The 13,242-nt window shown below is 39.7% G+C and overlaps 1 protein-coding gene across 2 annotated transcripts in view; it reads right to left on the reverse strand.

Annotated features, from left to right (window-relative positions):
* Positions 1-13,242, reverse strand: part of KLHL2 (kelch like family member 2) — a 101,955-nt gene that overhangs the window by 22,040 nt on the left and 66,673 nt on the right. For both annotated transcript variants that reach the window (XM_021698808.2, XM_021698809.1), the window contains one exon: positions 2,768-2,877. In XM_021698808.2, the coding sequence (XP_021554483.1) occupies positions 2,768-2,877 (110 nt within the window). The remainder of the gene's footprint in view (positions 1-2,767; positions 2,878-13,242) is intronic.

Below are 13,242 nucleotides of genomic sequence, written 5' to 3' on the forward strand. Positions count from 1 at the left end.
CTCCACCTGTTTCAACCATCCTACATCAGATCCTATTGCTCAATGGTATGACTTCAACATCCTCCTATCTGACCCTCACCCCACTTTTGGTTGATTCAGCACACACCACTGTGACAGCTGGCCTCCAAAATGGTCCCGTAATAAACCATATCTCTGAGTATCCATACTTTATATAGTAAACCTGCCGTAGGGAATCTAAGTTGGCCCTGTGTAACCCCCCCCAAAAAAAGCAGCAGAAGCAGTGTTGCGTGACTTCTGAAAGCCGGGTGATAAGAAGCCTTTTGGGGCGCCTGGGTGGCTCAGTTGTTGAGTGTCTGCCTTCGGCTCAGGTCATGATCCCAGGGTTCTGGGATCGAGCCCTGCATCAGGCTCCCTGCTCGGTGGGAAGCCTGCTTCTCCCCCTCCCACTCCCCCTGCTTGTGTTCCCTCTCTCGCTGTGTCTCTCTCTGTCAAATAAATAAATAAAATCTTAAAAGAAAAAAAAGAAGCCTTTCAGTTTTCACTCAGGTCTCTTGAAATGCTCATTTGGGGGAAGACAGATGTCATGCAAGAAGTCTGATTACTTGAGATCACCATGCTATGAGGAACCTAAACTAGCCACAAAGAGGGAGGGCAGGGAAGGGCCAGGGGGAAGAGGACAGAGGTGGAAGGAGATACCAACCAAACTCCAGCCCAGGAGCCAGAGAAGTGAATGAAGGAGCCACTGTGGATATTCTGGAGACATAAGATACCATGTGCAGACAGACTAAAGCTCCACTATGGCTCATCTGGTATCATGCTGGTATCTCCAGACATTCAAGCCAAGCCAGCAGAAGCCCCAGACACTACAAAGCAGAGATAAGCTGTCCCAACATGCCCTGAATGAATTCTGCCCACAGAATTTTGAGTATAATAAAATGGTTATTGTTTTGTGTCACTACACTTTGGGGTGGCTTGTTATGCACCAGTAGAAAATCAGAACAGCTTTCATGATATTTCTATTACATAGGTATTATCATGACATTGTCCTACCACTTAAAACCCCTTTAAAGGCTCCTCATCACTAGGATGAAGTCAAGGTTCTTTAATATGGCTGAGAAGATATTTTATGTCATCTTCCCATCTTATCTCCTACCACTCTGCCAAACATATTCTAAACTCTAACCATACAGAACCAACGTAATGCCATTATTCTTTCACGCCTTTTTTTACATTTACGTATTCTACCTCTACCTGGAATGCCCTTCCCATTCCCACCCATCCAGACTTCCCCAGCAAACTCATACTCATTTTTAGAACTTGGATCCTACACGTGAGACAGGCTGAACTGCCATACCCATCCCAGGAATGACAAAATGCTCCTAAGTACCCTCTACAGCATTCCATAATCACTAATTTAGCCCACTTGTTGTTCCTCTAGTCTGTGGAGTAAAGATTGCTGTTTTCTTAATATTTCCGTATCTGTGACGCTATGGCAGTGTCTGGTACTCAGCAGGCACTCAATACATGTCTCTTAATATGACTAGTAATGTCTTCCTCTTCTTTATATTTCTGAAGTGCTAAGATTATACATCTAACAACCACTTCTCACATACTTTTTTCATATGGTAAATATAATAGTAAATGTGCCTTTTTATGCCCAGGCAGGATGGGTATCTTTGGAGAATAAAGCTAAATTTCATACAACTTTAAATGCAAAGCACACAAAGGAAAAAATGTTTCAGTTTCTCCAAACTCAGTGTGTTCACAAGCTTTTGTGTCCTGATTCCCAAAGAATACAACACCGACCCAAAGAATAAAACCCACTAAGAGAAGAGAAAGTGGGGGGGCACCTAGGTGGCTCAGGCAGTTAAGCGGACGACTCCTGATTTCAGCTCAGGTCGTGATCTCAGGGTTGTGAGATTAAGCCCCACATCAGGCTTCATCCTCAGCACAGAGTCTGCTTGAGATTTTCTCTCCCTCTCTCTCAAATAAATAAATAAATCATAAAAAAAAAAAAAAAAGGTGCAGGTGGCTGACAAAGGCAACTCAAAATGTGGAGAGGGAGGCTACAGCCAGACAAAGCAGCTGCTCTCTGGAAGGGAGAAGGGAAGTGCTGGTAGGGGTGGGCTATGAGTGGCAGGAGATCAATTTAAAGGAAGAGTATGGTCAAGAATGTTCAGTCTAGGGCGCCCGGATGGCTAAGTCGCTTAAGCGTCTGCCTTCAGCTCAGGTCATGGTCCCAGGGTCCTGGGATCGAGTCCCACGTCGGGCTCCCTGCTCAGCAGCGAGTCTGCTTATCCATCTCTCTCTGCCCCTCCCCCCTGCTCTCATGCTCACTCTCTCTCTCTCTCTCTCAAATAAATAAAATCTTAAAAGAAAAAAAAATGTTCAGTCTAGAACAAGCTACTACTCTGTTATCCCTGGTAACTTCTTCCAACTCACAGGATAGTAAAATTACTTTGGTTTGAGAAATACTGCATTTAGATCACAATTTTTATAGGCATCTAGCTTTGGGAAGAAACCCAGCACCAAAGGACTAGTTTCAAACAGTTTAACATGTGCCAGTTCTTACTGTGGGGGTCAAGTACAAAACTCTAATGTCTAGCAATTCAGGGAACTTCCTATGGAGTGAAGAAACAGTAATTTGCACAATCAACAAGTTAACTAGTTGAGTTTCTAATAACTTCCAGATCAAAGATCACTGGCTGTCACTACACATACAGAATTACAAAGTTACGAAACAAAGTGAAATAAAGAAAGGAAAAGTACTACATCACAATATACCAGAAAAGAACAATTTAATTACCTTCTCTTCTGAGGAGATGGTAAGTTTGTCACTTGAGATTAAGCTGCACACTTGTTCAATGCCGAGATTGAGAAATTCTTCACTAAGTACAACATCTGCAAAATGCTGCTCTGTTTGGAGGTTAAAAATAAAATCCATTAACACCAACATTCCATTATCCAGCTTCAAACTGCTTCAAAAGGAAAAGGTTTTTCTTAATCTAACCTAATAATGAGAAAAACAACTGCATTTCCTCAAGGCAAGAGCTAACAAAACCCAAACAATCTCAACTGGGGAAGTGCTCTCACTTGAGTAACAAAGTAGAGGCACAGGTAGGAAAACTGCCTTATATACTCAACTGAATCTCTTCTGCTTCACACGGTGGTATTTCATTAACCATGTATTCCTTATATGCTAATAAGACTATCAATATTTAAATCCGTAAAACCTTTTGATTACATAAATTAGATAAAGTACATGGTATTAATATATTCACACACTTGAATGTATTATGTAAAACACTAGAGGACTCCAAAACATAATGGAATAAGGAGGGAAACCTGCTTTATTTGAAAACTTTAAACAAATTTTAAATGCTCGTCAGTCTGAACATATGACCATCATTTAAAAAAAAACAATTGATTTATAATATAGATAGCTCTGAATTCTGTGGCAGTTTATCTGGGACCAAAGCATACTATTATATACCCTCAACCCTTTTCCAGAAACTGGTAAAACTAGTAATTCTTGAAATACTAAGAAAACTAAGATTTCACAAATATACCCACTCCTCCAAAGGGGGGTGGGGGAGGAACTGTTCATATAATCAATGACTTTACAACTTTAAAAATTAATCATTTACAAAATAACCTTTCCTGCAAATCCAGCTCTCATTTATAAAGTGTGAGTTCACAAGGAAATGTGGTGTTTGGGCTTTGGAGTCAGACACAGAGAGTTAAATCCCAGCTGTCATATGCTAGCTTGTAAAACCTTGGGCGAATTATATCATTTCTCTAAAGCCTTGGTTTCCTCATCTATAAAATGGGAATAATAAGAATACCTTACCTAATAAGACCACTGTGAGGATTAAACAAATTAAAAGTTTATAAAGCACCTAGAACTGTGTATGGTAGAGAGTAAGGATTTAATAACTTAGCTCTTACTGTATTGTTATCCTTAAGTTCTAAAGTAAAAATTTGCCAGGCAACCTAGGTATTTTCTAAAGGTCTTCACAAGTAATCATATTTTTTTTTTTTGTCAGGAAGTATTTTATTGACAACTAGGGACGTGGCCATAAGAGAGGGAAGCACACAGGACTGCAAACTAAAACCCAACAGGCAGCAAGGGCCCTTTGGGCCAGGAACCCTGAGTCCTGGCGTCCTCATGGTCTCCCACCAAACAAGACTGGGTATCCAGGATAAGGAGCAGTGGCTCTGGTGTCCCACAGAGTGAAAGGATATATGATGCCTCATTATGAGCGACAGGGTAAGGAGGTAAAATGGAGGGAGGGTCCATCACTGCCTAAGACCACCTCCTCCTCTCAGAGCCAACACGAGGTGGAGGACTGAACACAAGTAATCATATTCTAATAGTAATTTTTTTAAAAAAGGCTTTCTAAGATGAAATAAAGATTCATTTCAAATGTGTTTCAACATACCACAGAAAGGATTAGTTGGCTTCCATCTTTTCAGAAACACTTCAAAATCTGCATTTACATAAACCCCATAACTACTCACTTTACAAAAGATTCATCACAAAATGACTTTAAAAATGATAAGCAGCTCTAGGATCATTATAAAATGATTTGGATTTACAAAAATCCAGCTGACACAATTTTTTTTCTGTTGGAATACATTTTTCTATTATTTTTTTATTGAAGTATAGTTGACACTGTTAATATTAGTTTCAGGTGTAAAACAGTGACTCAGCAATTGTATCCATTATGCAGTGCACACCAAGGTAAGTGTAGTTACCATCTGTCATCATACAGTTATCATATTATTGACTCTATTTCTTATCTGTACTTTTCACCCCTGCAATTTATTTATTTTGTAAATGCAAGTTTGTACCTCTTAATCCCCTGCAACTATTTCACCCTTACCCCTCCCCCACCTCAACAACCACCAGTTTGTTCTCTGTATTTAAGAGACTTTCCAGGTTTCTGGGTTTGTTCCTTTTTTTGGATTCTCTATATAAGTGAAATCATATGATATTTGTCTTTCTCTGAGAAAGGTCCACCACGTTGTTGTGAATGGCAAGATTTCGTTCTTTTCTATGGCTAACATTCACTGTACACATACACTACTTGTTCTTTACCCATTCATCTATCAATAGATATTTGGGCTGCTTCCATATCTTGACTATTGTAAATAATGCCACAGTAAATGTAAGGGTGTATATACCTTTTCAAATTAGAGGTTTGGGTTTCTTTTAGGGAAATACTCAGCAGTAAAATTACTGGATCATATAATATTTCTATCCTTAACTTTTTGAGAAACCTCCATACTGTTTTCCGTATGTGCACCAACTTACATTCCCACCAATGGTGCACCCAAGAAACCTTTTCTCCACGTCCTTGCTAACACTTGTCTTTTATTTCTTGTCTTTTTGATACTAGCCATTGTGACTGGTGTGAGATATTTCACTGTGGTTTTGATTTGCATTCCCCTGATTAGCGATGTTGAGCATCTTTTCCTGTGTCTCTTGGCTGCCTGTATGTCTTCTTTGGAAAAATGCCTATTCAGGTCCTTCTGTCCATTTCTTAATTGGATTATTTGGGCTTTTTTGGTGTTGAACTATATGAGTTCCTTATATATTTTGGATATTAACCCCTTATAGGATAATCTGTCAATATCTTCTCCCATTCAATAGGTTGCCTTTTCATTTTTTTGTTTTATGGTTTCTCTCACTGTGTAAAAGTTTTTAGTTGGATGTAGTTCCAGTAGTTTTTTGCTTTTGTTTCCCTTGCCTAAGGGGACATATCCAGAAAAACGTGAAAGCTGATGTCAAAGAGAATATTACTTATGTTTTCTTTTAGGAGTTTAATGGTTTCAGGCCTTACATTTAGGTCTTGAATCCATTATGAGTTTACTTTTGTGTATGGTATAATGTAATGGTCCAGTTTCACTCTTTTGCATGTAACTGTCCAGTTTTCCCAGCACCATTTATTGAAGACACTATCTTTTCCCCAATGTATATTCTTGTCTCCTTTGTCATGAGATTAACTGACCATATTATTTATGGGCTTTCAATTCTGTTCCACTGGTCTATGTGTCAATTTTTATGCCAGTACCACCTCTTTTGGTTATTATAGTTTTACAATATAGTTTGAAATCAGGAAATGCAATGCCTTCATTTTTGTTCCTTCTTAGGATTGCTTTGGCTATTCGTGATTCCATAAAATTTTTAGTATTTTTTTTTCTATTTGAACAATACCATTGGAATCTTGATAGGGATTATACTGAATCTATAGACGGATTTGGGTGGTATGGGCATTTTAACAATATTAATTCTTCTGATTCATGAATGCAGGATATTGTTCCATTTATTTGTATCTTTTTCTGTTTCTTTCATCTAAGTCTTGTAGTTTTCAATGTAGAGATTGTTTACCTCCTTGGTTAAATTTATTCCTAAGTATGTTATTGTTTTTGATGCTATTATAAATGGGATTGTTTTGTTTTTCAGATATTTCATTGTTAGTGCATAGAAACTCAAGTCTGCATGTTAATTTTGTATCCTGCAAGTTTACTGAATTTATTGATTAGTTCTAAGGTTTTTTTGGTGGAATCTTAGGATTTTCTATATATATGAAATCATATCATCTGCGAAGACAATTTTACTTCTCCCTTTCCCATTGAACGCCTTTTATTTCTTTCTCTTGCCTGATTGCTCAGCTAGGATTTCCGTAATATGTTGAACAGTAGTGGTGAGAGTGGGCATCCTTGTCTTGTTCCTGATCTTAAAGAAACCTTTTCAGTTTTTCACTGCTGAGTATGAAGTTAGCTATGAGTTTGTCATATATGACCTTTACTATATTAAGGTTTAATATATTAACGTATGTTCCTTGTGTACCTAATTTGTTGAGAGTTTGTCTCATAGAAGGATGCCATATTTTGACAAATGTTTTTTCAGCATCTGAGATGATCACATAATATTTATCTTTCTTTCTATTCATGCGCTGTACTTCATTTAATGATTTACAGATGTTGAACTATCCTTGAATCCTATGGATAAATTCCACTTGATCATGGTATATTATTCTTCTATGGACTCCTGAATTCAGTTTGCTAATATTTGGATAAGAATTTTTGCATCTACATTCTTCAGCTATATTGGACTATAATTTTATTTTCTTGTAATGTCCTTGTCTGGCTTTGGTATCAGAGTTTTAACCCTAGCCTTGTAAAATGAGTTTGGGAATATTCCCTCCTCTTCTATGTTTTGGAAGAGTTGGAGGATTAGTGTTAATTCTTTCAATGTTTGATAGAATTCATCAGTGAAGCCATTTGGTCCTGGAGCTTTCTTTTGGGGAGCTTTTAGATTACTGATTCAATCTCCTTAGTTGCTATTGGTCTGTTCAGATTTTCTATTTCTTCAAGATTCAGTGTTGGCAGACTGCATGTTTCTAGAAATTTATCCATTTCTTCTGGTTATATTAGCATATAAGTGTTCTTACTAGTCTCTTATGATACTTTCTATTTCTGTGGTATAAGCTGTAATGTCTCTTTCATTTCTGGTTTTATTTACTTGAGTCTCTGTTTTTTAGTCTAGCTAAAGGTTTCTCAATTTTACCTTTGCAAAAAAACCAGTTCTTAGTTTTACTGACCTTTTCTATTGTTTTTCTGGTCTCTATTTCATTTATTTCTACTCTGACTTTTGTCATTTCCTTTCTTCTGCTAACATTGGGTTTAGTTTGTTCTTTTTCTAGTGACTTGAGGTGTAAAATTAGGTTGCTTATTTGGATCTTTTTTCATAACAGGCCTTTATCACTGTAAACTTTCCTCTTACAATTGCTTTTGCAGCATCCCATAGATTTTGGTGTGGTGTGTTTCTGTTTGCTTCAAGATATTTTACTTCCCTTTTGATTTCTTCTTTGACCCACTGGTGGACTGGTGGTTCAGCAAGTTGTTTAATTTCCTCACATTTGTGAATTTTCCTAGTTTTCTCTTGTTATTGATTTCTAGCTTCATACCACTGTGCTCAGAAAAGATAGCCAGTATGATTTTAATCTTAAATTTGCTAAGACTTGTGTTGTGACTTATCATATGATCTCTCCTGGAGAACATTTTGTGTGTGCTTGAGAAGAATGTGTATTCTGCTATTGTTGGATGTTCTATATGTCTGTTAGGTCTGTTTGGTCTAAAGTATGGCTCAAGTCCAATGTTTCCTCATTGATATTCTGTCTAAATGATCTATCCGTTGTTGAAAATGGATACTGAAGTCTCCTACTATTATTTTATTATTCCTGGTCTGTTAGTATTTCTTAATATACTTAGATACTCCAATGTTGGGTCATATGTATTTTTAATTGTTACAGCTTCTTGATGAATTGAACCTTTTGTCACTATGTAATTACCTTCTCTGTCTCTACTTGCCATTTTTGGTTCAACATCCATTTTGTATGATATCAATATAGCTACACTTGCTCTCTTCTGGTTTCCCCTTGCATGGAATATCTTTTTCCATCCCTTCACTCTGAGTCCTTAAAGCTAAAGTGAGTCTCTGGCGAGCATCATATAGTAGGGTCTTGTTTTTTTAATCCATCCCGCCACTGTGTGCCTTTTGGAGAATTCAATCCATTTACATTTAGAGTATTTATTAATAAGACCTTACTAATTCCATATTATTGTTTTCTGGCTGTTTTATATTTCCTTTGTTCCTTTCTATGGTTTTTGATGTCAAAATTTACCTCTTTTTATATTGTGCATTCACTAACATATTGTAGCTATAGTTATTTTTAATATTCTTGTCATTTAATTTTATGCTAGAGTTAACACAACACCATATTACATTATTAGAGTATTCTATTCTATTCTATTTATTTATTTGAGCGAGAAAGAGCATGCAAGAGTATGTGTATGAGCAGGGGAGGGGCAGAGGGAAAGGGAGGAGGAGGAAGCAAACTCCCCACTGATCATGGAGCCCAACATGGGGCTTAATCTCATGACCTTGCGATCATGACTTGAGCCCAAACCCAAGAGTCAGATGCTTAACCAACTGAGCCACTCAGGCGCCCCTAGAGTATTCTTAATACAACTGTACACTTGCCTTTACCAACGTCTTGCATATTTTCATATGTTTTCATGTTACTAATAATTAACAAGTCTTTTCACTTCATTTTTGTCAGCATTTCTAAGGCAGGTCTAGTGATGATGAATTCCCTTAGCTTTTTTGTCTGGGAAAGTATCTTTCCATTTCTGAAAGACAACTTTGCTAAATAATGTATTCTTGGTTGGCAGTTTTGTTTTTTTTTTTCCTCTCAGCACCTTGAATCCCCCTCTCCTAGCCTGTAAGATTTCTGCTGAGAAATCCCCGATAGCCTTATGGGATCTCCCTTATAAGTTACAAGCTTTTTTTTTTTCTTGTTGCTTTTAATAAAGATTATCTCTTTGCCTTGATTTTTTACTGTTTTAGTATAATGTGTCATACAGAAAATTTCTTTAAGTTGATTTTGTTTGGTGACCTATAAAAGCTTCATGAACTTAGATATCCAAATCTTCACCCAGATTTAGGTAGTTCTCAGCCCTTCTTTCCTTTTTTTTTTTTTAAGATTTTATTTATTTGAGAGAGAGAGAGAGAGAGCACAAGCAGGGGGAGGGGCTGAGGGAGAAGCAGACTCCCCGCTGAGCAGGGAGCCTAATGCAGGGCTCGATCCTGGGACCCTGAGATCACAACCTGAGCCAAAGGCAGGCGCTTAGCAGACTGAGCCACCCAGGCACCCCAGCCCTTATTTCTTTAAATAAACATTCTATCCCCTTCTCCCTTTCTTCTTCTAGAACTCCAATAATTCACCATTTGGTCCTTCTAATGGAATTTCATAGATGATGCAGCTTTTCTTCACTCCTTTTCATTTTTTTCCTTGTTCTCCTCAGACTGGATAGTTTTAACTTCCTGATTCTTTCTTCTGTGTGACCGTCTCCACTGCATTTTTCATTTCATTCACTGAATTCTTCAGCTCCAAAATTTGTTTGGTTCTTTTTTTTTTATGATTTCCCTTTGTTAAACTTCTCATTTTATTCATGTATTGTTTTCCTGAAATCACTGAATTATTGGTGTTTTCATGAAGCTCACTGAGTTTTCTTAAAACAGCTAATTTGAATTCATTATCAGGAAAATAACAGATCTCAAAGTTTTTGGGTTTGGTTATGGGAAGATTACTGTGATCTTTTGGTGGTGTCATGTTACCTTGATTTTCCATGTTTGTTGGAGTTGTGTGCTGCTGTCTCTGTCTCTGAAGTAGCAGTCATCTCCTCTAGTCTTTGCTATCTTCAGGGGAGTAATACCTGCCTTCAGCCCTGCTGGAGATTCTGAGGATTTCTTGGACCTTCTACGGACACACCTGCTCTAAGCTTCTTATTACCTTTTGTGGAAGAAATCTTAAGCTTGTATGCTTGTCTTCATCCTGCAACACACCAAACTGAGTGCTCATAGCCTCTCTTTTGTTTTCTCAAAGGTGGTGCTATAGCTGAAGTTTGTGGTCTCTCCCTGGCCCACAGATTTGGGCCTGCTGCATGTGCTTATTTGTCACCTTCCAAAGCTTACTCTTGCCTCTTCCTACAAAAGCACAAACAGGAAACTTGCCACACAGTAGGGGTGGGGGGCATAGCATACAGGGGGTGGGGTGCATATGGGTCTGTTCAGAGGATCTGAGAGGGAGGCTTTCCCAGCAGCTAGTGGGCAGGCTTTTTGATGGGAGTCCACCACGCAGTTAGTAGAACTGTGTCCCTCAGTGCTCACTCATACACTCTTCCTTTTCTGCACTTAAAGAATTGCAGCCTGAGGAAGATCTCTCTTGGCTCTGTGCTGTACACCTTGGGGAGGGGGTGATATGGGTAAAGTCAAACTGTTCCAACCCACTCTAATGTATCCAGACTTCTTTATTTCTCTGATAAGTGCTGGATCTTCCCCTCTGGAAACCTGGACTTCTTTAAAGGCTCTCCTCTTGTCCACAGGTGACTGTCTAGGTCAATGTTCTCCAGTGGCTCCCTGACTGTGGTCAAGAGGGGCTAGAATGGGTTCATGGGTCACTTCAGAGTCCACAACCAAGAAAGGGGTCTGTCTGCCTAGTATGCAATGCACAAGTAGGCAAGACTCCCACCAGATCCCTTGGTGTATGGTGCTGAATCCCACAGGTCCCACAAAGCCACTTTGTTCGTGCATGGATACAGAATACTTGTTATTGGGGGTCGGAGGGCAAAAATGAGGAATGTCTTATCCCACCATGATTAAAAACAAATGTTTTTAGAGGAAGGGAAAAGATGGTGGAGGAGTAGGGGACCCTATTTCAACTGGTCCCCGGAATTGAGCTGGATATCTACCAGACCACTCTGAACACCCACGAAATCAACCTGAGATGTAAGAAGATAGGTCTGGATCTCTACAAACAGAATATCGCAGGTGGTTGGATTCAAGGTACGAAGAGGTTCCGTGGGAAGATATCGAAGGATAAACGGAAGGGGGAGGGAGCTGAGCCGTCAGGATCCTACACCGCCGATGAGTGACAGCCTCCCGCACTGGGGACCGGACACAGACTCGCAGACCGGTAGCAGCGGGGAAAGGACTTTAGGGCAGCCCCCCTGACAGAAACCCGGAACGGGTGGGAACTGGGGGCGGCTGGCGGTTTTAGAAGCACAAAGGGCAGAGACATGCCCCAACCTGGAGGCAAGGACTGGGAGTGCTGCTGAGAGGCACACAACCCAGGACGCTGCAGTTTTAAGCAGCACAGACAGAAACGGAGATAGTGTGGCCTGGAGAGCTCACTGAAGAACAGACTGTGATCTCTGCTCTGAGGCAGAGGGTTGGAAACGGTCTTTTCAGCTCTGATTCTCGGAAGAGACACAGAAAGCCGCCAGGGAAAGCCGCCAGAGAACAAAAGCCCCCAAAAAACACTTTTCACTGAGCCCGCCCCACCCCCACAGGGGGCAGGGCAACTCTGCCCAAACAGGGTTGCCAGAGTAACAGTGCAGCAGGCCCCTCCCCCAGAAGACAGGCTGGAAGAACAAGAGGGCAACAACCCTAAGGTCCCTATAAAACAGGTACATCTTGCTTGGGTTGTGGTCAATAATTTGGACTCTGTACACTCCCAAAACCACCCCTCAACAGAATGACTAGGAGGAGGAATCCCCAAAATAGGAAAGACAGAGACTGTGACTTCTGCCACAGATTTACAAATGAATACAGATAGAACCAGGATGTCAGAAATGGACTTCAGGGTAACAGTTACGAAGACCATAGCTAGAATGAAGAAATCAATTAATGGCAACATAAGAGTCTCTAAGGGCAGAAATGAAAGCTAAACTGGCAGAACTTAAAAATGCTATCAGTGAGATCCAATCTAATCTAGATACTCTTAATAGCTAGGGTAAACAAGGCAGAAGAACGAATTAGTGTTCTAGAAGACCAATGGATAGAAAAAAAGGAAAAGGAGGAGGCCTGGGAGAAACAGCTCAAAATCCATGAAAACAGAATTAGAAAAATAAGTGACGCCATGAAACGTTCCAATGTCAAAATTATTGGGATCCCCAAGGGGGTGGAGAGAAAGAGAGGACTAGAAGATATATTTGAGCAAATCATAGCTGAGAACTTCCCTAATCTGGGGAATGAAACAAACATTCGTGTCCTAGAGGCGGAAAGGACCCCTCCCAAGATCAAGGGAAAGGGGCCAATGCCCCAGCATGTAATAGTAAAACTCGCAAATCTTAGAACCAAGGAAACCATCTTAAGGGCAGTTAGGGGGAAGAGATTCCTTACATACAGAGGGAGGAACATCAGAATAACGTCAGACCTATCCACAGAGACCTGGCAAGCCAGAAAGGGCTGGCAAGACATATTCAGGATACTAAACGAGAAGAACATGCAGCCAAGAATACTTTATTTGGCAAGGCTGTCATTTAGAATAGATGGAGAGATGAGAGCTTCCAAGACGGGCAGAAACTGAAAGAATATGTGACCACTAAGCCGGCCCTGCAAGAAATATTAAGGGGGGTTCTGTGAAAGGAGAAAGACCCCAAGAGTGATATATAACAGAAACTGACAGAGACAATCTACAGAAACAAACACTTCACAGGCAACATGATGACAACTAATTCATATCTTTCAATAATCACTCTCAATGTGAACAGCCTAAATGCTCCCATAAAATGGCACAGGGTTGCAGACTGGATAAAAAGACAGGACCCACCCATATGCAGTCTACAAGAGACTCATTTTAAACCTAAAGCTACATCCAGACTGAAAGTGAAGGGATGAGATTCATCTTTCATGCCAACGGACCTCAA

The sequence above is a fragment of the Neomonachus schauinslandi genome, chromosome 2, assembly GCF_002201575.2.
Source record: "Neomonachus schauinslandi chromosome 2, ASM220157v2, whole genome shotgun sequence".
Taxonomy (NCBI): Eukaryota; Metazoa; Chordata; class Mammalia; order Carnivora; family Phocidae; genus Neomonachus; species Neomonachus schauinslandi.